Below are 25833 nucleotides of genomic sequence, written 5' to 3' on the forward strand. Positions count from 1 at the left end.
CGTATGAAAATACTATGAAGCCAAACGCATACGTCCCCCCTCCCTCAACACATATTTACACACACATGCACACAAATACACACACGCATATGCATACACAGTACGCAGACACGCACATTCATACATACAGATAAACGAAAAGTCCTTTTTCAGTTTTACAGAAATTCGGACAAGGAGATACAAAATATCGTTTGAGTATCTTGATTACGAATTAACACCATACGCTTGCAAACTGATGTTGTACAGGGCCAACGTTTCGTGAGGGTGAGGGGGGGGGTGAGGGGGGGGGTGAGGGGGGGGGGGGTAGAGGGTTTTGTGTATAAAAGGGGTGGTCGAGAAGGGGAGAGAGAAGAACAAGTCAATATAAATGTGTTGTCTACTGATAGCCTTGCAGATTGCAAGCCTGACGCTGCCGATTACAAAGGCTCTCCTGGTACTAAGACGAGTCATACAGTTAATATATTTTCCCTCGTTTGACCCAGTAATGACCTTGTTGTGTGACCTTTAAAACTATTACGAGAGTCAACAATATTTGCGTTATCTATATAAACTCAGAGGCAAAAGAAACGCAAATGCTGCAGTGAAGATGGGTTACCCATGAATTTTAATGTCGAATTAATTATTTCGGGTTAACAATAACAAGGAAACGAATTGACCGATACAAAAACCATACGGAAAAGTGTATTGGGATGAGAGCATGACGTGCCATGTTCCACTGAACACTGTTTGAAGACGGTTGAAAGTCAATAGCGTGTTGCTCCTCCCTGGGCGTTGATGACTGTGGCGCACCTCCGGTACATGGAGAGGACGAGGTGAATAATTTGCTGCTGAGGGACCTGAGCCCACACCTGGGTCACGGCAGCACGCAGTTCTGCTGCTGTGCGGGGTCTCCGGGCAAGGGCATTAATCCTTCTTTGCATGATGTCCCAAAAGTGTTCGATTGGGTTGAGATCCGGAGATCGAGCAGGATGAGGCAGAATGTTCACGCTGTTGTGACGCAACCTGTCCTGGGTAGCACGTGCAGTATGGGGACGGGCATTGTCTTGCTGGAACAGGCAGTTCCGGTACCTCTGGACAAATGGAACCACACTGATAGGGACGCAGGACTTGATTGGTGTAGCGGTCTGCATTGACACCATTCCCACGACCTTGGCCGACGTTCTGAAAGACGACAGGTCCCACTCGCTAATTGACACCAATGGCGCCCCATATCATGACGCTGGCACCTCCCCATCGATCATGCTGCAGGATGTTATTGTTAGCAAACCGCTGTCCAGGTCTTCGCCAGATCCGGACACGCCCATCGCCAGGTTCCAGGCAAAAGCGCTTCTCGTCCGAAAAAAGAACCCTCCGCCAGTCCCGATGGCGCCAGTGGGCATGCAGCTGGGCCCAGGCTAGACGATCCACGCGATGCTGAGCTGTCAAGACAGGACGTCGAGCAGGACGCCGATTTACCAGGTTCTGCCCACCAACTGAGGCGTCGGCGTACAGTTCTGGCACTGACGGGTTGTCCATGCACCCCAAATGTGTTACGGGATGTGTTGGCGGCAGTTTCGAATGCATCTCGCTGGTGTTGATGGACAAGATGGCGATCTTGTCGGGCTGTTGTTACCCGGGGTCTGCCACGTCCTGGTAAGTCGCAGGTTCTGTTAGTGGCATGAAAACGTTGCTGCAGGCGATAAACCGTGGTGACATTTACTCCAAATGCCCTAGCAACTTGCTGAACTGATTGTCTGGCATCAAGTCTCCCGATCGCCTGTTGGCGCTGATCTGGTGATAGTCTCGGCATCGCGCCTGTGTCTCAGAAATGAATGTTGTAACAGTTTTGTGAGTACGGTACAGCTTGCCTGAACACTCTGAACACGAAAAGCTGCTTTTCCACATTGTGCATGTGCTGAAAGTGGTCCCCATGACGGTTTGGGATCCCCGTCAACAAGACCTCACGTGTGACCCAGATAACGGCAAACACGGTTCTGACAAGATAAGACCGCTAAAACAACACGTGCAGAACATGCTAGTAACATTATTTTCTTTTTATTTCAAGTCCATAAAGGTTTAATTAACGCATCCTTTATTTGCGTTTCTTTTGCCTCCGAGTTTATATATACGACTTGTGTCTGTCTGTGTGTGTGTGTGTGTGTGTGTGTGTGTGTGTGTGTTCGCGATGCACGGCCAAACTGAGTTCTCGATGGATCTGCTTCAAATTTGGTGGGCATATTCAGGTAGACCCCGGACACAACCTGGTCGATGAGAATTTTCAACACGTGCTCTCAGCGCGCAGCGCTGAACCGATTTGGGTTTTTCTGTTCATCTTCCCAGATCCATTCCAAGTAACTCTTCCTTATCTTCTCCAGTGTTTTGCGTTTATCTCCCTTCCTTCGTGTAGCGTCAATCCATATTCCCTTTACTATTTTTAGAAGGTCACTGTCCACAACGCTCAATCCATATTCCCGTTACTATTTTTAGAAGTTTTCCTTCGTGTTGCGTCAATCGCGTACGGTGCGCCACTCACCCGGCAAAGCCGGGTACCCGGCGAAGCCGGCGTACGGTGCGCCACTCATTCGGCTCTACTTCTTCCCGGCGAAGCCGGCTACCCGGCGAAGCGGGTATTCATATAGTATCTCATAAATCCCTAGACGTATGTAACGTTTTAAAGCTTTAGCTTCGTAAATAGCCGAACGTCCAGAAAGATATTCACAAATAGAAAACGTGTACATTTGACCTTGTCATGACCTTCAAACTAAGCATGGGTCAAGAAAACTTTCCTCGGACTTCAGGGTCATTGAAATCAGCGCTAACCCCAGAAAAAGATGGAGTTTATAAGCTCTTACTTACAAAAAAGTTGCAAAAAATTGTATTTTCCCTCGGTTTTATCTGGTAATAACCTTGTTTTAACCTTGAAAATTGAGGACTGTTAATAATATGATTGTCATGTCTAGAGATGCGCCAATCCCAGAAGAAGATGGAGTTTGAAAGCTTTTGCAAGTTGCAGAAAATGGTATTTTCCCTCGGTTTTCCCTCGTTTTTACCTGGTAATGACCTTGTCGTGACCTCCACAATTGATGACTGTTAATCAGATGATTGTCATGTCTAGAGATGCGCTAATCCCAGGAAATAATTGAATTTGAAAGCTCATTCTTACAAACAGTTGCAGAAAATGGTACTTTCCCTCGTTTTTACCTGGTAATGACCTTGTTGTGTGACCTTTAAATATTCCGAGAGTCAACAATAATTATGTGCGTTATGTCTCATAAATCCCTAGACGTGTGTAAAGTTTTAAAGCTTCGAAAATAGCCGAACGTCCAAAAAGTATTTTATTTGATCCTAAAAGATATTCACAAATAGAAAACGTGTAAACTTGACCTTGTCATGACCTTCAAACTAGGCATGGGTCAAGAAAACTTTCCTCGGACTTCAGGGTCATTAAAATCAGCGCTAATCCCAGAAAAAGATGGAGTTTATAAGCTCTTACTTACGGCAAAAAAGTTGAAGAAAATGGTATTTTCCCTCGGTTTTCTCTCGGTTCTATCTGGTAATGACCTTGTGACCTTGAAAATTGAGGACTGTTAATCAGATGATCGTCATGTCTAGAGATGCGCCAATACCAGAAAAAGATGGAGTTTGAAAGCTTTTATTTACACACAAGTTGCAGAAAATGGTATTTTCCCTCGGTTTTCCTTCGTTTTTACCTGGTAATGACCTTGTCGTGACCCCCACAATTGATGTCTGTTAATCAGATGATTGTCATGTCCAGAGATGCGCTAATCCAAGAAAACAATTGAATTTGAAAGCTCTTTTTTACAAACAGTTGCAGAAAATGATACTTTCCTTCGGTTTACCCTCGTTTTTACCTGGTAATGACCTTGTTGTGACCTTTAGATAATGCGAGATATTTGCGTATTGTAAAGCATTCATATAGCCCTAGACGCGTGTAAAGTTTCAACGCTCTAGCTTAAGAAACGGGCGAATAAACGAACGTAGTGTTAAGTTGTTCATCTAGGAATAGCCTTGAAGATTACAAGCCGTACGTACGCTGACGATCACGAAGGTTTTCCTGCTACTCAGATGAGTCACAAAGCTCATTTTTCAAATATTCAGCATCATAATATTGGCTCTAGCTCTTATCAGAAATAATACTACCTCTTAAAATCGAAATACATTATGCTCTGAACCAGATTGAGGAAGACTACTCCCTTCTGTTATTGTTTGTTTCAAGCTGTAAACACTATCACTAGCCTTTTTACCATAGCATTAAACCAAACGGCATTATTAAGTTGTCATATTTTGCTCGTGCATTGCTAAATGTATGTAGATAAACTTTGAAAGTCAAAAATTGGGTTATGGAAACTACGCGTGTCACACTGAACTCGCGCCACAAAGCGACATTTTTTTCAGGAAACGTCTCGCACGCTTTACTGGGCTGGGGGTTAGGAAGATTGGAAGGTCATAGTGACATAGAATACGGTTCAAATCCATTCATATTTTACAGACATTATGTAAATACATCATACTTGACGCAAATATATCCACTGAAGCCAAACAACAATACTAGTCTTGTGTGAATTAATCTTTAATAAAAACTTGGCCGTGCATTTTGGACGACGTCTTTACTGGATTTAGGGTAGGGTTTATAATAATGATACTGTCACCAGCATCCTCGGCCAAAGCAGTCGCAAGTTGTTTTGTGATAATCAAAAGATACCAACTAACACATTTATATGTAAAAAATACCAGTTTCAGTTCGTAACTTGGCTGAGAACTTCTTCAGTTTTTTCAGAGGCAAGCGTCTGAAATGCTCATGCATCACTCTTCAGGGTATAGTAGAATTTTGACTGAGAGGAGAAAGTGCGCCCTAGAATATTTCTTGTTAACATCGATTTTTATGTTTGGCACCAAAAAATACCGCCCATCTGGTAGAGTCCGCTTTTGGGTGCACGGTCAGCCCTCCGCCGTGACGGAGAATATGGGTGGAGAGCTCGTGTTCTACTATTCGCTTTCAGGAAAAAACGTCACGTAGGAACGTCAGTCCTAGATTTACTTTGGTCTCTTATATCGTCACGTCACATGCCACCGAAGTAGAGGAAGATTAGACGACAGCAGCTCAGAGATAGATAAAAGGACACATTCTGTCCCGGTGGTAAAATCTTGAAGAAACTGTAATTTCTAGCCAGAGCCTCGAGATTTCTCGGCACACGCTGGTATAGGTTTTGATAATCTTATAACAAGACACAAGCGGTGTAGCCCTACCATCGGCCAATGACAAAGCCTCTAGTAGGCTAATTTGCTCCTTTTTTTTCAAATGTCTTTTCTAAAACGGGTCTACTTGATACATGATGTTCTTGTTGTCGAGTGCGTATGTTTTTCGCCACGGTGTTCTATGCAACTGACTGCTCCGATCTGCTCCTTTAATAAAAATACGAACTTCACTTGAACTTAGGCCTATGTTTCTGATTGCATGAATGGACATGTGATGGGGTACAAGATTGTACAAGAAGCGTGTCAACTTCTTTCTCACTCAAACACACATAGCATTCAGTGTACAACAATTGAGCTTATAATCGAGTCAAACTGCCTTATTTGTAGGCCAATATTAGCTGAGCAACTACATGAGAGTGATTGCTCTGTGTGTGTGTGTGAGAGAGAGAGAGTTTGTGCCTTTGTGCGCGCACGCAAGTGAATAATGACCCAAAATGCATACATTCCATCATGAATAACAGACTGTAACGTCAACACTATCCACAGGCACCTGAACAAATAATCAAATTGTTTATGTTTAATCAGGAACGGTGGGTTTCCACTGCCTTTGTTTCTGGCAACAATAAGTAAGCGCAGATGACCACTTACATACCTTTGTCTCTCTGTGCTTCAAACTTATATTGTTCAAAACAAATTAAAGTCACCGACTGACTGCTCAGTGTACACATTACTTTACAGTTTCAGGTAAAGTGGCACCTCCATAGAAGTGTAATGCGAGCCATATGTTCACACGATCATGCATGTTTCCTAACAACTCCCCAATGCCAAAGAGCTATTGCCTCATTTTTTTAAAAATATGTTAATACAGCAGTTTTCATCGCATTTTGATTACTATAATAACGAATCAAAAAACAAGAAAGGTAGGTAGTTGGAACGTTTGTTATTGCATTGTTTTGTCAATAACAAACGTTCCAACAACCTACCTTTCTTGTTTTTTGATTCTGAATTTTGGAACGCTGGCAGTCTCTTTGTTTTTGGATTTACTAAAATAACGGGAAACTTCATCACCACAGACAAGTCTGAGAGAACTCGAAACATCCTGCCTGGTGACATTTTCCATTAAAAAGTGTTCATTTACATTAAATAATTCATCTGCTGATCACAAAAATATAAAGAAAGAAAAAAAGAAAGACGAGAGAAAACCACCTCTGCGGGGTGGCCAGCTTAGTTTCTTTCACTGGGGTTTTGCCCTACCTACACTGTGTAATTAATTTCCACATGCACCCTCCCCCAGTCATGATTGTATGCACAAACACAAACACAAAGTCATCAAACATTTTCTTCTCTCCTTTTTTTCAGTTTACTGCATTGCAATCAAATACCAACATAGACCAGAAAACAATCAGAACAGTTACACTCATCCAAGCCAAATCCTGAGTGAAGGAATTGCTGAAGTGAAGAAGTACACAATTAACATGCATTTTCACAGTTCATGATGCGTTTCACACTATAATCGTTAGCCAGAGTTCAATCCTTGTAGGGGTGTAGTTCCTTCCATCCTGCCTGAGCACCTGTAACCTGAAACAGATAGAATAACCTTGTGAGTCTACATCTATTTAACCAACCACAAGGGAAAAAGTTCCAAACAAGACAAAATTAGTCAGAGAGACGAAACTGGCTCATAAAAAATACAGACTGACGGTACTTAATTCTCTGCTTGGCAGCTTGTTAACATGTATGCGGTTCAACCTTTTTCAGTGTTCATTCTGACCCCTGAAAATTCCCGCCTACCCATCCCTTTCTTCAATAAGTTCACCTTCACCAGATCAAATTAAAAGTGTAAAACTAGAAGCGAAGGGAAGTCACTGCAGCAAACTCTCCCAGGTCATTCACCTGAATAGTTATTGCCTATTTTTCACAATAACATGTGGGTGAACACCTACATTGTTTTCATTTCTGCAGAAAGGTAGGTCAGTCAATGCCTTATTTTTCAGAGGATTACTGTCTAGTTTCAATCTATGGTCAGTGTTTGTAACTGACCGTACAAAATAGTTAACCTACCACTGCCTCGCCCATTGAAATCAATAAACGTCCAATGAACTAATCTGAAGAAATCCTGATGAAATAGCTCTTAAAACTTAAAAAGTCAATAATTCCACTGGATTGTCAACTATGAATTTACAGCGCTAAAGAATCAACATTACCCTTCGTTTGTTTCACAATGTTTGCTAACTTTATGAAAGACACACATTGCAGTATTTCATGTGCCTATGCCTTGCCACGATAACAGACGCACCTTGACCCGGAAAAAAGCCACCATGGACAGTTGACATGCCAAAACAACACAAACGAAAGAAAACTGATTTCTCAACTCACATACCTTATAATCGATCATTTCTTCGTCGTAGGACCAGGTTTCTGATCGGCCCCTTTGTGGGCGCTGTTGATGAGTTTCGTTGCAATTTTTCGTGTGTGGCCCGCGGGGTCTTCATGGTGATGCTGTTCCACCTCTTTTTTCGATCTCCCTTTCCCCCCGTGTCCTACGTGCGCGACTTTGTCCTGTTCGATATTGTACTTATCCAGCTCATCCAAATATTTGTCGTCTCCATCTCCAGCCATTTTGAAGTTTCACAGAGAGCAAAAACACGTCCGTATGTTCGCACAGATGCTGAATGTTATGATGGTAATTTCTGCTTGTCAGGCGACTTTGGTTTGTTACGCTTGCTGTGGTTGGCTGAACTCTCAGCGATGTATATTTTGATTGGTTTGCTTAGTGGGTCACACGAGGTCATTCCCAGTGAAAGGAATACTCCACGTCGACACTGCGGATTAAAATAGACTCGGTCTACAAACAGGAACCTTCCCGAACATTTAAGTGCTTGAAAATCAGCAAATAAACGCGGGGAACACAAATGTTGAGAGAATAGAGTCTCAACAACGTCAACGGTTCATATCTATGATAAGAAAAAGAAAAAGAATTTCCAATCCTTGCACAGAGTAGACATGACACAATAAAGACAAAATATATGAATTATTGTTCAGCAGACCTGCCAACCCGTGTGAAGCCTCAAGCAGACCTGTTTACCCTTACGATTTTGGCGTAATTTATTACGATTTTCTGAAAAAAATACGCCATTCCGCTATCCGTGTCAAGACTACGATTTTCATAAATAAAAAAAAAGTTAAAAAAAAAAATAAATTTTTTTTTAATTTTTTTTTTTATCTATTCCATGTTTGGCATTGTTTTTTTCAATGGCAAAATGGGGTGAAAAAGCACAGGACTGACCAGAGATCATGTCTGTCTGATGAGACGCTGGAGAGCCTTATTCTAGTGGTGAAGTCTCGCCCTCACTCATTCGGCAAGCGCAAGTACAGTAGAGAAGCGCTTGACACACTGAAAAAGGCCTATTACGAGCAAAAGAAAAAGAATCAGTGATGCATGTGCTTTTGATGTGATCTTCTTTGAAATTATGATGACTACAAAAACTGACTGATGTGTGAATGATGGATATATGTGCATGATTGCGTTTCGCAGACACAGTTGTCATGTGCGTTGTAATTGGCGACGAATGCTGGATGATTACTATTTTTGTGCCAGGATTACTATTTTTGGGGCTGAGCATTACTCCAAAACACTTATGGGGGTAAACAGGTCTGCTCAAGTGTGGCAATTTACAATTTTTGGGGGGAATTTTCAGCACAGCAAATGTATTCTCACATCCGCATTTATATATGCCATCTTAATAGACATTTTTATAATAAAGTTTCATGAGAATGCAGGAACATAAAATGCCCATCAGAGAGTATATTGCTGCAGTGCCACTATTCAGTGTACACCTACCAGGACTCACACAAAAAGAGGGAACTGTTGCATGATTGTGATTATTTGTTTAGGCATTGCAATCTTTAGCTTAGCATAGCAATTACTCTCAAAATGTAGCATGATACGCTGGTAGCAGTTGGCAGCTCTGGTTGAGTGTTCAAAACTTGAAGCATTTGTTTTAGGTGAAATTGATTTACTTTGCCAATAAGATGTGTGCGTGTGTGTGTGTGTGTGTGTGCATTTGTTCTCATCAAAGAAAAAAATACAAAACAAAAAGTTTTAAAAAGCTCGGTTTCCCCCTTCTGCTTTTACTAAAATAGGTTTTCTCAGGTCCCAAAATAGTGTTTTGTTATATATTTTTCTTTACCTTTTCATGTTCCTAGATCCTATCTCTCAAACTTTCTCTGTTTAATTGTGCCACGTTAAGTACTTTAATCCAAATTAAAATAAATAAAAAACCATGTACGTTGACTACGCAAACTTGTCAAGTTAAACACCAAACATGAGTACATTATTTGACTGCACACCACTCTGAATATGAAAATATTGTTCACATAATCATGTGCTGTTATGTGCTGTGCATTAGAATGTCTGTATGTTGTAAATCATGCAGCTACAGTTCTGTTATCCACCAACACTAACATGCAAGTACACATCTGCACCTTCTCTGCAACCCCTTCTTTTCACCAAAATGCACATACAAACACCAACAACAAAACAAGCACCAACGTAAGACAGGGCAACAACAACAAAGATTGTGTGTTTAACCTTCACCGTGCTTCATGGTTCGTGGACGACCCAGAGCCTCACAAAAGTGTCTGCATCTCTGAAACTATTGGCAGTTTTTGATTGAGACTCCATGTTATTCTCAAAGTCAAACACTATATAAAAAAAACTTCTCATCAATCATTTTATGAAGAATTATTTTTGTAAACAAATAAACGATGACGTAATTTGAAGCGCACAAGTCTGGACGTTGTGGGTCATGGACCATATGGAATTAAACATGGAATTTGATTGTTTTTATCCCTATTCCGACGGTGTGGGTCGTACACGACCCATACTCTGCAGAGAGGCGGTGAAAAGTTTATCCTTATTCAGATTGCAAGGGTTGTATACGACCCATACTTTTTATGTTGAATAATTCTTTGTAAATTATGGGTCATACAAGACTCATACCATCTGCACTGTGTAGCCCAAAGAGTGATTTGGTGAAGCGTAAACATCTCACAGAACATGTTATGCCAAAGAAAACACACACACACACAAACAGCTTTGCTCAAGTAAAATACATCGCTTGATAGCCACAAACTAACATAAAGACAAGAAACAGACATGGAAGTTCCAAACAATACTGATTTTATATATGTTACAATTTGTACACAATGTAAATGTACAATCACAACAATGCCATAAACCATTGCCCATACAAAATTCTGTATGTACTGCTCTTCATTCATTTTCACCAGTGATTAAATTTCCCCCCGAAATATGAGTCTTAAGACATATTCGTTGAAAATTAAGACTCATCAAGATAAAAAAAAAACAACATGTCAACGTGCATTTCTGAATATTTCCTAAAATAACCTCATTGATTTATGTATTCTATTTTTTTCTTTGCCTCACAATACAAAGTAACTAATGAATCTGCTCCGTTATGTATGATTTGATAAGAAAAAAAAAGTATGATACCCAATCAATAAGATTGTAAAAAAGTAAAAGTTGCCCTTTTTTCTGCCCAAATAACCTTATGGTTCTTAAAGGAAGACTCATGTGTCCATGCAATATGTATTTAAAAAATATTTACCTTCAGAGAGACTAGAGAGCTTTTTAAAAATGTGATAACTATTTGCCACAAAAAAAGAGGAAAATGACCAAGACTGTAACAAAAGACATTATTGACAGAAATCAATAAAACTCAATTTTTGTTTCACCCCAGTTACACACACAACTTTAACAGTTCCTACAGGCTTCCCTCACAAATGAATTACACAGAAAAAGAACATTATCAGAACTAACATTATTTTCAAGCACACCAATTAAATCTCAGTCACACACCCAAGAACTGTAATTTTATGCTGTCTGTCTTTCACATTCACTCCTGAATTCCGACACAAACAATCCCAAGAGTAAAAATAAATGAAGGGAATGCAACATAATGCCAACCCCACACCACAAGCATATTGTTCAATCAATCAAAAACTGTTCAATCATTTTGTCTTCCTTTTCTGTTCCTTAGACTGGTTCGCTGCAGCTACATATCAACTCACTTGTGACCATCTCCTTAAGATCACCACAGCAGCAACATTTCTCCTAAAATCATGACATAAGATTAACACTATCCTTTGACAATTCATACAGTTTTCAAGCTTGACACAAAGACCTTTACTAAGAAATAAGCATACACAATACAAAATTTTATAAGTAAATTTTAATTTAATTAATATACTTACCCAACTCACATATAGCAATTAACTCTAGTTCAGTGCTGGTTACGCTGTACGCGTCCCCTTGGTAACAAGGGAGACCACTCTAAAAAAGAGAGTGACCAATCCCATAAGGCCAGACCAACTACCGGTCCGACTTCCGTATGCGTGCGCATACGCCGCCATTTGTATCATTCCATCGAAGCCCAACTCACTCCCTTTTTTAGTCCCAAATACCACCACAGCGGGGAGGCGGGAGGGATTAAACGATGTGAGTTGGGTAAGTATATTAATTAAATTAAAATTTACTTATAAAATTTTGTATTAAATTACATACACTATACCCAACTCACATATAGCAGATTGCTACTATAGGTGGTGGGTACTTACCAAAATTCAACCACGCAGGACTTGCCCCGCGGCTACCATCGCTGGTAGCGCAGAGCTGCCATCCTGCCTCAGTGAAGCGACGTCCCTGAGGTAAAAGTTTATAAAAACATCCTCTGATCTCCAGTATGCTGATTCTAGCACTTCAGCCAGACGACCAGACTTGAGGACGGCCAAAGAGGCCGCCCAGGCTCTTGACTCATGAGTTCTTGCAGAGGTGAGAGGCAAGACAGCCCTAGACTCTCCTGACTGAGCCTCCCACCAGGCATAAGCCTGCTTGATCAGTGTAGATACCCACTTGGTCAACGTGACCTTCGCAATATCCTTATCCCTAGCTGTGTTTAAGGAAATAAAGAGCAGCTTTTGGGTTTCTGAGCGAATATGCCGAGTTCGTGACAGGTAGAGGCTGAGCGACCGGACGGGACAATTAGCTAGATCTGGATCTCCAGGAGCTAAAACCGTGCTTAACGGCAAGATATGCAAAACAGGCGAAACATGACCGGGCTTCTGATTCTTAGCGAGGAAGCCGGGAATAAATTTGAGAGACAACGAACCATCCTTTTCAAAGGAAATGTCTTTCCCTAGACCAGACAAAGCATGAATTTCGCTACCTCTCCTTGAAGTAGCAAGCAAAGTTAAAAACACGGCCTTGCGAGTCAAATTAAGCAAAGTAGCCGAACGGATGGGCTCAAACTCCCCCGAGGCTAAGAAACGTAAAACCAAAAATAAATCCCAGGCAGGGAGGTGCGATTTAACCCGAGCGGCTGTAAGGGAAGCGCCCTTCAGAACACTAGAGATCACCCCGCCAAGTGAGATCTTACGCCCCAACTGTAAAAGAGTTGAGGATATCGCCGACCTCCTTACTCTAAGGGAAGAGGGAGAACCTCCCTGCTCTGCCAACCACGCAAGGTGGTTGGCTACCTGCATGGACCTTGGTGCAAGGGGATTAACCCCGTTAAGCGCGCACCACCTAGCCCAAGCTGCCCAGTGCGAAGAGTATACCGAAGTTGTAGACTCTCTATGGGCGTGGCGGACGAACTTTACAGTAGACGCAGAGGCCCCCGCCTTAAGCAGAGCGCTTCGGATAGAATCCAGGCGTGAAGGCTCAAGAGCCGCGGATTTTCGTGGGGGATGCCTGACCGAGGCTGCACGAGGTCCCCCTTTTTCACGGCGAGAGGGATCGGAGGCCGAACTGCTAGGCGCAGTAGGTCGGGAAACCAGTGCTGGCTTGGCCAAAACGGAGCGACCAGAACCAGCGCTGGCTTCTCTAAGTCTACTTTTCTGAGGACCTTTCCGAGGAGGCAAAACGGAGGGAACGCATACGCTGTCAGGTTTGCCCAACTGATTTCCAAGGCATTCACCTTCCAGGCCAGAGGATCTGGGAAGGGGGAGACAAAGAGAGGGAGCCTTGCTGAAAACCTCGTTGCGAAAAGATCGATCACCGGCTTGTCTATCTGCAACCAGAGACGATCCAGGGATTGGTGTGAGAGGGTCCACTCCGAGTGAACCACCTTGTCCCCCCTGCTCAAACTGTCCGCCAGGACGTTCAGACTTCCCTTCAGGTAAACAGCTGAAAGAAGGATGCCATGAGAGTTGCACCACGTCAGAATGAGGCAGGCTTTGTCTGACAGACTGGGAGACCGTGTCCCCCCCTGCTTGTTCACATACGACGCCACCGTCGTGTTGTCTGTGTGAATCCTGACATGTCTGCCCTCCAGCAAGGGCCTGAACGCCCGCAGAGCCAGAGAGACTGCCTCCAACTCCAGCAGATTGATGTGAAGGGAGCTTAGTGTTGAGTCCCACACCCCCGACACCATCTGCCCGTCTAGATGAGCCCCCCACCCTGACAGAGAAGCATCCGTAAAGAGCTCCTTCTCTGGCTGAGGGCACACAATGGGAACTCCCTGAAAGAGCACCGGGAGCAGCCACGCGCGAGTGGTCTCCAGAAACCACACCCCAAGAGGGATCTGAACGTTCCAATCCTGGACTGACTGGTCCCACCTTGACTGCAGAGCGACCTGAAACGGCCGTTTGTTCACTCTGCCCAGCGGGATAAGAGTTGCCATAGACTCCATTTGCCCCAGCACCGACGTAAGAACCCGAGCACTGGCCTGATTCTCTCCGTCGAGAGAGCGTATCAGTGCCTGGAGTTTGTCCACTCGTCTCTGAGACGGGCGAACTGACCAGGCCCGCGTATCGAACTCCATGCCCAGATACACAAAACTTTGGGATGGAACCAGTTCCGATTTTGTGCGATTGATCGAGAATCCCAGCTGCGAAGCTTGACTCAGAACCGTCTGAGTATGCAGATCGCAGAGATCCTTTTGCTGGTGCAGGATTAACCAGTCGTCCAGATAGGCTCTTAACCGGACCCCGTCCTTCCTTACAAGAGCGCACAGCTGCCGCACAACCATCGTGAACACCCAAGGGGCTAGCGACAGGCCAAACGGCAGAGCTCTGAACTGATACACTTTGTCCCCCCAGGGGAAGCGTAGCCACTTCCTGTCCGAAACGTGAATGAGGATGTGGAAGTACGCGTCTGTTAAGTCTACAGACGTCGCCCAGTCCCCCGGACGCAACGCCTCCCGAACAGAGGTAGCCGTCTCCATGGTGAACCGTATTGTTCGTAAGAACTTGTTCAGAGAGGAAAGATCCAAGACCGGCCTCCAAGCCCCCGAGGCTTTTGGTACTACGAACAGCCGCCCGTAATACCCCGGAGACCGCAGATCTAAGACCTCCTCTATTGCTCCCTTGAGCAACAGAGCAGTCACTTCCTTTTGAACAGCATCTCGTGCTTCTAGATCCTTTGGCGCCCTGCAGGGCGGGATTATCCTGACCAGAGGAGCCTTCTCCTCTGACCAGAGCAGCCGGAACCCCGAACGCACGATCCCAGTAACCCACTTGCTGTCCACTAATTGTAGCCAGGAAGTGAGGGCCCTGGACGGGCCGCCCGCTACAACAAGCGCGGGGGCTACCGGGACGTGCTGTTCGGGGAAGTTTCATTGGGGGTGAGGCTTGCGCCCCGACCCCCTAGAGCCTCCAAAAGACTGCCCCCTCTTCTGATAGGGCGCTCCACGGCCCCTACCCCTAGAGGCAAAGGACTGTTTATGCGCCTTGCCACCCCCAGAAGAGGAAGCCTGAGGCTTGCTGGCAGCCTGAGTCTGCGTGCTGGACTTGCTCTGCGGCTTCTGGAACCCGTGCTGCGCGATGCGCGCAATCGCAATGTCTCTCGCATCCTGGGTCTCTTTCCGGAGAGCGTCAAGAGAAGATTGACCCAGCAGAGCACCCTCCGAAAAAGGCGAGACCTTCAGACCCTCTATGGTAGCCTTGTCCGAGATCTTAGAACCCGCCAAAAAGGCTGACCTCCTAGACAACACCGCATGGGTGTAAAGCCTTGCCGACAAAGCCATCTGCTCTCTCGTCACTTTAGCCAAAGTAGACAGGAGAGTAGTAGCCACAGCAGGAGAAGCGTCGAACCGAAACTCAAAAGGATCGAGCGAGGACGCAATAGATCGAGAGAGCGACCTCTGTAACGACTCAGAGACAGAGGACAACTCTAGAAGAGACCTACCGGTCTCCTCTATGGCCAACAGAGAACTTTCAGTGCAAGGGACAGGCTTGTCCTTCCTGTAAGCATCCTCTCTTAGACTGGCCAGTTCCGGTGAAACCGGAAGTGCACAAGATGGCAAAGCAAAGGATTCGATCAAGTTGACCGGAAACGGATTCAACCTAAAGCTGTGCGAAGAGGAAGCAGGACGATCCCCCTCTTTCACAACCCAAGGCAACACTTCCTCCGGAACCTCACCATGCTGAGCTAGCAGAGGGACCGGAGCATGCCGTTTACCCTTCAGGGTAGATGCCATCTCAACAGCAATAGTCGGCGATTCCCGAAAGCGGAAGTGAGGCTTCTGCTCCCTCGCACCCCGGAAATCGTCCAGTGCCGAAAGGGGTGGGGCAAGATTCATCTTACTTTCCACCACCCCTTCCGGGAAGAACTTAAACGCCGCTTCCGCTGCCAGTGCCACCATGGCTGGGAGCTTGAAGGGCAAGTTCAGTTGGGTGTCCCCCGGAACGGAAGGAGCACCCTCGTCAGTATCCCCGTCCTGCTCTTGAAAGCAGTCCGGAAACCGACCCTCGGACACACCGTGTTCCGACCAAGGATCGTCACCGACAACTTCCTGCCCCCTGGGCGGAAGAGGACTCAGCACCTCGCCGGCACTCTCTATGAGTTGCGGACCGAGAGCCTTACCCTTTCGCTGATCAGGGCCCAGACCCGCAACCGACCCCCTGTCACAGCAGGAGGGGCCAGCCGCGGTATCTGAGCTTTCGCGGTGCAACTTTCGTTGGCCCGCTACTCGCTCCTGACCACGCACACCGCTTTCGCCAGAGAACCCAGCTACTCGCGGTGTCAACATACCTTTGTCAAGTGCGGGCACGTTCAGCAAAGACACCCAGCGTGAGCCACCATCCTGCGGAGCATGAACATCTGCCTGAGTCACAGTAGCAGACGGCCGGGCGGAAGTAGAGGAGGAAGTCAAAGGAGACGACCCGATCCTAGCAAGAGAACAAACATCCGAAACACCGGACGGGAGGGAACGAAGTTCCTCCCTAGTAGAGGAAAGCTCCGACGCTAATGTCGAAACTTGCGCACTAAGTGTCAACAACAGAGAAGCTACCTCCGCATTAGCTAAACCTGGGCAAGGTGTGGAATCCGAAACACCGGAGGCCAAGCCAGAAACATTAACTTTATCTAAGGCAACTTTAGACAGAGGAGGGCTAACATGCTTGTCAGCCAAAACCGGTGACTTAGCGGAAGACGAATCAGAAGTCAAAGACGCGTCAAGTCCAGCGCTCTTACTAGACTTACGCGAAGATTTCCTAGAAGGAGTCGCATCAGCCGAGACCTGTCTCGAACTAGGCTTCTTCAACGCACTATCTTTGAGTGCCGCTTCCGCCATTACAACAACAAACTCACAAAAATTTTCAGTCAAAAAATTTATAAGTTCGAAAGCAGCGACAAACGTCGCTAAAGTTGCGATAAATCAGAAAGATCTCACCCCACACAGCGTAGGAACAGGTGTAAAGCTTCAGGCGGTACCAAGGGGTGCATCCGAAGTCCTAAGACCAAGGTGTAAAGCTGACAACAGCAGGAGCGTACATAAAACGCGACCAGACCCTTGGATCGCTGAGAGTGGAATGATACAAATGGCGGCGTATGCGCACGCATACGGAAGTCGGACCGGTAGTTGGTCTGGCCTTATGGGATTGGTCACTCTCTTTTTTAGAGTGGTCTCCCTTGTTACCAAGGGGACGCGTACAGCGTAACCAGCACTGAACTAGAGTTAATTGCTATATGTGAGTTGGGTATAGTGTATGTAATTTAATTCTGTTTTATAAGCTGCCCTTTCCCAGCAAGCATGCAGACTGCCACTAGCTGTCAACAGGTTTGAACAGGACATTTAAAGCTCTGAACTCACATTGCAATAATGACAGCACCGACCCACAAGCTATAGAACAGCAGAGGAAAAACAACTCTGAAAACTGGCTGGGATCCATGGGCCTCCTAGGCGCAAGCTGGGCCCACAGGCAATGCCGCGGTGGAGGGTCGTACAGATCCAAGCAGAGTTCTCCAGCCTCAGCTAATGCCGGGACAGCAGTCACTGTGCAAGCCTACTTTGCATAACTAACAGTAGCAGCAACAACAGAGACAGGAGTGGGGACAGCAGTGGTCTTGCCAGCAGCCCAGGTGAGTTGCTTCCTGGAAGGGAGTGATGGGTGATAAAACGGGCAGCCTTTCTCCCTATTCTTGCAGGTAAGGCCGAAGCGACAAGGCTTGGGATGGAAGAAGGGGCAGCTCAAGTTACTGCAGGCTGGGAAGAACTTGCACTGCGGGGGGTTCAAGCTGCGAGGGGAGGGGGTAATAACCGGCGGAGGTGGGGGAGGGCGATACTCTGGCTGGTACGCAGGCTGGTACGTAGGAACGGAGCGACGACTAGAGTGGGTGTACGGGCAGTCGGGGCGGGCGCACTTGGAGTCGAAGCGGCAGTTTGGGTGGATGTAGAGGCACTTCTCACCAAACTTGCACATGGGGAAGGTCTTGCATTGAACGGTGGGGTGGTGGTACTCGCAGGCAGCACCATTGACACAGGCAGGCCAGAACTTGCAGCGCTCCGCTATCTTGGCCTGTGTCAAGGGTGTAGCCTCTTCTGCCTCCATCTCCTCTCCCTCCTCGTCAGAGTCCTTCAGGTTGATGTTCATGGGCTGAATCTTTGGCGGCGACTTGATGATGGGGGGATCTTTGAGCTGTGGGGCAGCTGCAGCTGGGGTCTGACTCAAAACTGATGGCTGCACCCCTGACATTACCATTTTCTCCTCATAGCGCCCACCTTCTGTTACCTCCATCTCGTAATGGACGGAGTCCACGCCGTCTAGTGTGACCACAAAGCGGGTTTTGTCCTTGGCCTTCTCCTTCACCATGGACTGCCTGAGGTCTTCTTCTTTGGCAGCAGGGGAAGGAGGAGGAGACGCATCCAGCTCAATGACATCCTGATCCAGCAATAACTCATCCTGGTCCATATCCTCCAGAAGGATCGGAACTCCCTGACTGCCGGATTCTGACCTAACCTCTTCCGTTGGACTGGGAACCATCTCTAGCTCGTACTCCACGAATCTGCTGTCTATGACATTCCCATCTGCTGACTTTTTCTGCTTCCTGGCAACTGGGGGTTCTGGAGCGGGTGAATTTCTTTCTGGTGACGCATTTTCTGACCTAGGTTCCTGTTTGATTTTTATGGGTGGAAGCAGGGATGAGGGATTTTGTGTGGCAGTTTCCGTGTCCAGTTCAGCTTCAATGACAAAGTTGACTAATGGAGCCCCTTTCTCTCGCTTGATCAGTTTCCTGGGAGATACGGTGACCTCTTCTTTGTCCAGCCATGCGCGGTCTTCAACCTCCTGTCGTTTGGACTTGGAGACGATACCCCTTCTGTCGCCACTGCCTGCCCGCGGAGCCGGCTGCACCTTCTTTGTTGGAATGTAGACCGGTGGGTCTGAGTGGCGACTGGCTCTGGAATCAAAATGACAAATTCTACATGTATTAACTCTGTTTCTTACCCAGTAAGGTCAGATCAAATGTTGGAATAGGGTAACATGATAAAAAAAACAAGTCGCGTAAGGCGAAAATACAATATTTAGTCAAGTAGCTGTCGAACTCACAGAATGAAACTGAACCCAATGCCATTTTTCAGCAAGACCGTATACTCGTAGCATCGTCAGTCCACCGCTCATGGCAAAGGCAGTGAAATTGACAAGAAGAGCGGGGTAGTAGTTGCGCTAAGAAGGATAGCACGCTTTTCTGTACCTCTCTTTGTTTTAACTTTCTGAGCGTGTTTTTAATCCAAACATATCATATCTATATGTTTTTGGAATCAGGAACCGACAAGGAATAAGATGAAAGTGTTTTTAAATTGATTTGGACAATTTAATTTTGATAATAATTTTTATATATTTAATTTTCAGAGCTTGTTTTTAATCCGAATATAACATATTTATATGTTTTTGGAATCAGCAAATGATGGAGAATAAGATAAACGTAAATTTGGATCGTTTTATACATTTTTATTTTTTTTTTACAATTTTCAGATTTTTAATGACCAAAGTCATTAATTAATTTTTAAGCCACCAAGCTGAAATGCAATACCGAAGTCCGGGCTTCGTCGAAGATTACTTGACCAAAATTTCAACCAATTTGGTTGAAAAATGAGGGCGTGACAGTGCCGCCTCAACTTTCACGAAAAGCCGGATATGACGTCATCAAAGACATTTATCAAAAAAATGAAAAAAACGTTCGGGGATTTCAGACCCAGGAACTCTCATGTCAAATTTCATAAAGATCGGTCCAGTAGTTTAGTCTGAATCGCTCTACACACACACACAGACACACACACACACACACACACACACACACACCACGACCCTCGTTTCGATTCCCCCTCGATGTTAAAATATTTAGTCAAAACTTGACTAAATATAAAAAGGATGTTGGACAGTAGTTTTTTTCTCTCTCTTTTTGTATAAAAATGAATATCTGCAGGTTTGTTTTTGATTTTCCATGGGTGTGGAGGACCAAGTGTCCCATTGTCTGAGCCTTTTTTTCTACTGAGTAATGAAAACACATTTTAAAGTCAGCAGAAAAAATAATGTTGATCGGGTTGACCTACTCAGCATTTGAGGTTGGGGCTATGATGTACATTTTTGTTATGAGTCCTAAAGGAAAAGTCCTTTGGTTTATGGCTTCCTAGTTTCAGCAAAGATCTGACTTATGAATCGAAAATTACACAGCACTATGACTTAACATTACGCCATATGATATTGTCAAATTACAATCCAAAACTCCTGCAAATATCTTATTTTTGTGCACTCAAAACCATTACACCAACCATGTTCTAGCCAATCTTCAAATGAGCTAAAGTACACTTTGACAATTAATTTAGAGTTACCTACTAAACTTAAAAGACATAACACAAAGTCCACCCTGTTTGTGATCAGTCTTCAGTTACTTCAAATCTATGTTAAAACAAGTCGCGTAAAGTGATATCACTACATTTAGTCAATCTGTTAAACTCTCAGTGACTGAAATTGAATGCACCGCATTTTTCACCTAGACAATGCTCAACAGCCTTGTCGATGACATACCCAGCAGCCGTGGCGACACGTTCATGCCCAGAAAGTGATAAACCAGTATTATGTATAGCACAGAACCGTATAGCGTTTCACAGCAAAGCGCGCTTTTCTCTATTCTTTTTAACTTTCTGAGCTTGTTTTTAATCCAAACATAACTATATTTTTTGTAATCAGGAAATGATAAAGAATAAGATTAACTTATTTTTAAATCCATTACTGAAATCTTAATTTTAATTAGTTTTTTTGTAATCAGGAAATGATAAAGAATAAGATGAACTTATTTTTAAATCCATTACTGAAATTTAAATTAGATTTTTAAGATTTTTAATGACCCTCGTCTCGATTCCCCGTCTATGTTATTGTTAAAACATTTAGTCAAACCTGTAAAAAGAGATCATGTACAATTGAATCTAACACTAACAGTAACACACATGCGCATGCCTTCAAACCAAATGAAAACATTAACAGCTGCAATACCTACCCAGGCTGAGCTATAGCTTGACGTAAACTGGCCTGAGCCAGTCTCATGCTGGGATGACCCGACTCCCTGGGACCTGAGGAAGAAACAGAGCGTCCATGTCTGTTCTGATCTCGGCTCCTGTCCCGACGATCTCTGTCTCTGTCTCGTTCACGACTCCTCTCACGCCCCTCGCTCCTCATGAAGGGTTTGATGGGAGTTATCGCCACCCGTCTCCGAGTTTCTACGGACTTCTCTGCCTCTGTCATTGCTTTCAGCAACAGTGACCTGTGATAGCAAAATAAGAACTGAATAAACTTCCGTTGGAACTGTGCCTATAAATTATTGCATAAATTATGAATTAGTGTACATGAAAACCTTCACTGATGGCTCTCGATGACTAAGGCACACACACTGCCAGCAAGTGTTTCCTTGTTTTTGATATTAAAACCAAGAGACTTGAGAATGTCTATCCAAATATTGTGATCATCTAAGTTTTGAATAAACCAAAGAATGTTACTTTGTTGGCCTGAGGCACCCAGGGGCTCACATCCATGAGAGGTGGCATAGGACAAATGTCCTGGACAATGCAAAAGTGATACGACATTTGTCCTGATCAAAAATAAATCAATAGGACTTTTTTTTCCGCAACAAAACGTAAATTTAATTAAACTAGACTAGTTTCTTGTCACAAAGGTTACAGAACAAATAAAATAATTTTCTTGGCAAAAAGAGGTAACAGAACAAATCAAAGCTTGAAACGAAGCCACGCGCTGGGGCGGGGGAGGGGGTAACTAGTATGGGCGTTAACCGGTAATTACCGGTATTTTACCGGTTGAAATGAGAAAATACCGGGAAATAATCGGCTCCCGGTATAACCTACCGGTTGATTGTTAGAACTACCGTTTTTTTCGCTGGCAAAACAACAAAACCAGTACTCTGAGTTGGACTCTTACTGGTTCCAATGACCAGCCTACCTTTTTTTTCTGGATAATTTTCATCATAACAGTTTGTGTAACAGTTTGAAAAAATATTAGCGCCATCACTGGGGTAACGTCTTTCTTCGGCGCCAAAGTTTCATCTGGCTCTGGCTGCTCATGCAGAGGCCGGAGGTAGCTTAGTTTCAGTGGTACTAGCCGCTGATGAGGGCAGAGCTTTGAAGTACAAACGCTTCTGGCCTTTTTCAGGCACCAATCTTCGTTTCGGCGGCATGTTGCTTTTTCGAAGAAAAAACCCGCTAAGGGAGGCAATTATCAACCGGCTTGGAGCATTCAGAGTAGCGACCCTTGGAAGCTCTTCTCTATAAACAGCACATAAACTCAAGTTTCGTCTGCTTGGAGAGACACATCGCTTTGCAAAACATCGATAAAATAGCAAATCAAACTACTGTAAAGTACTAACAATGTCCGGATCAAATGAAAGCATAATCGGACAATGACCACTTTGTGACAAAAACAATAGGACATATATGTCCTCTTGCATGAAAAATGTATAGGACATTTGGAAAAAAATATCCGTGTATCATTGTATGTCCGACGTGGATGTGAGCCCCTGCGCACCCATACTTTTTACAAAAGCCCAGTGTTGTTCTCAGCCTCCAACTCAGAGGACAAAAGTTCAGTTGGACCTGGATTAAAAATAGACTTAGCAAAACAATTATTGCAATAAATAAAGGTTACATAAAATGATGAGCATTACAAAAAAGCAACATATAATTATTCTAAATACTACTTTATCTCATCACAGCCAGCAGTACTTGTACAAGAGCATACCAGAATCAGTCACAATTTTAACTACGGATACATGTATTAGTATCAGTACTATCACTATCAGAAAGCAGTTTCCAACAAAGTGTTCAAGCACTTACTTGTTTGCCTGCATTTTCGGAGGTACACTGGACTTTCTGGCCGTCACCCTGACAACACTGGCCACGTTACCAACTGCCGGGTTATGAGGATCATACCCCCCATCATCTTCCTCACTGTCATGCGTGACGGAACCGATCACAGAGACAGGACCTCGCCTCTTCCGCGTCTGTAGCTCTGAAGGTCTGGGTTCCACCATTCTCACAGGCACGCGACGTACAGTTTGCCTGATGGGTGATGCCAATGCTCTGGGCCGTGAAGTTCGAGGAGGAGAGAGGTCTTTTGTAGATATCCTTGACATCACAACTGAAGATGTCCCTCTCTGTCGTTCTGTACTGACATCGTCGTCACTTAGAGTTAGAACTCTGATCACTTTTTGAGCATCGCTTTTCTTATTTGAAGTCACAACCACAATAGGTGTTTCTTGCTCTAGTTCTTCAGTGAGCTCATCGTTTTCTGTTAGGAGGAGGTCAGAAAGATCATCATCCTCTACTACTTGAATACCACCGTCAAAAGCGCCTGTGGATGCAGATAGGGATACTGCCTGCTTTTGGGCATCAGCAGTCTGTGCCACTATCACATCAGTCGTGGCAGGTTTTACACTCTGTTCTTTAGCAGGGGATACACTTTGATATGCTGGTTCCCTATGTGTGCTTGCTGTTACTAAAAAGTCAGCATCTGAGTCTGTCACCACAGACTTTACAGATACATCAATGCTGCCTGGTGGCTTATCAACAATCTCCAAATCGGAGTCCGACTTACGTTTTCTGCTTTCTTTTTGGCTTTCCGGTAGGTGGGATAGGTCCAGTTTCTTCGTATTACTTTCATCAGTAGACGTCTTCCTGGCCTTATTCGCATCATAGTCTGAAGTTGCCTGGTCCTTCAGCTTCGGCTTTTCCACTGACACTGCCTTTTCTGATGGCTTGCCAGGAACAGCAGCAGCAGTGTCTGAAGTTATCGACTGCAACTTTTGCAGCAGACTATGCAACCAAGTCGTGAACTTTTCTGTGTTGTTGCCAAGGAAAAGGCCAAGGTCTTCTGACATTTGAAATTGGCTCTTCTTATTTGCCACCATGACCATGATGTAGTCGGGTAGTTCATCATCCACATACGAACCAAGTTCCACCAGTTTAGCCTTGATGGCAGAACGGATTTTGTGGCTGATCTCGTTGCCGATTTCCATTGTAGCGTGAATGTATCGACGCAGCAATTGCAAAATACTGTTTCTGAAGTGTGCACTGACCAAATTAAATCTTTGCACCGTTAAAACATCCTCCTGTGTTGCAGGGGTATGCGTTGGGCTTCGTCGTCCCGGCTTCACAGGAAACTACCGGAGTTATGTTCTCTTTATCTGGACCGGAAAATATTCGGAACTATTTTACGAGTTTGTTTGTAAAATACCGACATTATAAGCAAATTAAACACTCATACTTTATCATAAAGCTCCAAGAGGATCGTCATTTATATCAATGTGCAACTACTAAAACGCTGTAGCCATATTTTGCATCTCTTAACAGGATCCTACCCAAATGACATAACATAAGTGGCTTATTAGGCTTTTCGCCTTTTGCCTGGCATGGTGTATACAATGATGTTTAAAATATCATTGCTCATGTTTGGTGATTTAAATGCTGAGGACGATCTCAGTTACTTTTTAAATTTGTTGAAAACATTATATAATATTATTGTCTCTGGTGGTTATCTACTGTAATACATTTTTTTAAGTTTTTAAAGTGTGAAAATAGTAACTATTGTGAGAACACTGTCAGTGTCACTGTACCTTACATAAAACGTGCTTACTCCGATCGCTCAATATAGTGCAATATTTCTTATACTACAACTGTATACTGAATAAAAAGTGCTTAGTAATCAACCTTTGCTTCTGGGTGTTATATGAGTACCGTGTATATAAATATGCACAATGCACTCTGTGTCGCTTTAATCAAGATTACGTTTTGTGTTCCATTCAGTTGATGGATGCATGTTTGACTTTGTACTTTTTGGGGCAAATGTTTACTCTCCTTAGTGCTCATTCCAAATTAGGTATGACGTATGTGGTTATCAGTTGTCTTACAATATCAAATCCTGAAGCAAAGCAGGCTTAAACTGTGTATATATACAACCCACTGTTATTAGTGTTAAACGACAGGTACAGCACAACGTTTGAGTTTTCTTTCTGATGAGGGATGGTATATGTATCTTCTTGACATGTGTTCTTTACTTTCTCCCTTACACACGCACACACAAAAGATAATTCATTTGGTACATACACTCACTACATTGACACTCACTAGTGTGTGTACCTGAGTCACTAGATGTACTGGGCTAGCTCTCTTACTCTTAGAACACAACATAAACTTGCACATTGTTCCAACTACCAGATCCTTTCCTTTTTACAAAGAAAACAGAGAGAGAACCGATTTGAAAAAATGATCTCCTCTAAATCATGTCTTATTTAAAAGATATGCGTCACTGAGTGTGTAATGTTTCACTATCATTCATTGTCAGTTGCCTCGATCCCTTGATTTTCATTTTTGACAAATTCTGAGGAAAAAGATTTCCCCCTCAAATCAATGCAATAGAGAAAAATAGGTGGACAAAGTGTGTAGAGATGTTAATTCCTTATTTTGATTAAATTTTGAAGGATACCACCTTATTGTTTAAACAAGAAGAGCAAACGCTCGATCGAGTCACTTTCGCAGTTCTGAATATTATATGAGGCATCAGATGGACAGGAAGAAATTGCTATTCACAACACAATGAGTCACGTTCACATAAAATTTGAGCCCGGTCACTTTTATAGTTTCCGAGAAAAGCCCAACGTTAAGTTGTGTGTTGCCGAACAGAAAAGGCTAGTTATCTCCCTTGTTTTTCTGATAACGTTCGTAAAAGGCTACAGATGTAAATACTTTGATGTAAAGAATAATCCTACAAAGTTTCAATCACATCCGATGAACTTTGTCAAAGATATAAAATGTCTAATTTTTCCTTTGACGCTGA

The 25833-nt window shown here is 44.0% G+C and overlaps 1 protein-coding gene and 1 long non-coding RNA gene across 2 annotated transcripts; both read right to left on the reverse strand.

The window, feature by feature from the left end:
* Positions 1 to 6528: 6528 nt before the first annotated feature.
* On the reverse strand, positions 6529 to 8262 carry LOC138971215 (uncharacterized). Its single transcript, XR_011457198.1, has 2 exons — positions 7577 to 8262; positions 6529 to 6774 (listed from the first exon to the last, which is right to left on the reverse strand). It is a non-coding gene; the product is annotated as an uncharacterized lncRNA (long non-coding RNA).
* A 2099-nt stretch (positions 8263 to 10361) lies between these two features.
* On the reverse strand, positions 10362 to 24172 carry LOC138971209 (zinc finger CCCH domain-containing protein 14-like). Its single transcript, XM_070343883.1, has 3 exons — positions 22836 to 24172; positions 20993 to 21256; positions 10362 to 18895 (listed from the first exon to the last, which is right to left on the reverse strand). Exons 1-3 carry the CDS (start codon positions 24014 to 24016, stop codon positions 17503 to 17505), a joined length of 2838 nt encoding a protein of 945 aa, XP_070199984.1. The 5' UTR covers positions 24017 to 24172; the 3' UTR covers positions 10362 to 17502.
* Positions 24173 to 25833: the final 1661 nt, after the last annotated feature.

Source organism: Littorina saxatilis, linkage group LG7, assembly GCF_037325665.1.
Source record: "Littorina saxatilis isolate snail1 linkage group LG7, US_GU_Lsax_2.0, whole genome shotgun sequence".
Classification (NCBI taxonomy): domain Eukaryota; kingdom Metazoa; phylum Mollusca; class Gastropoda; order Littorinimorpha; family Littorinidae; genus Littorina; species Littorina saxatilis.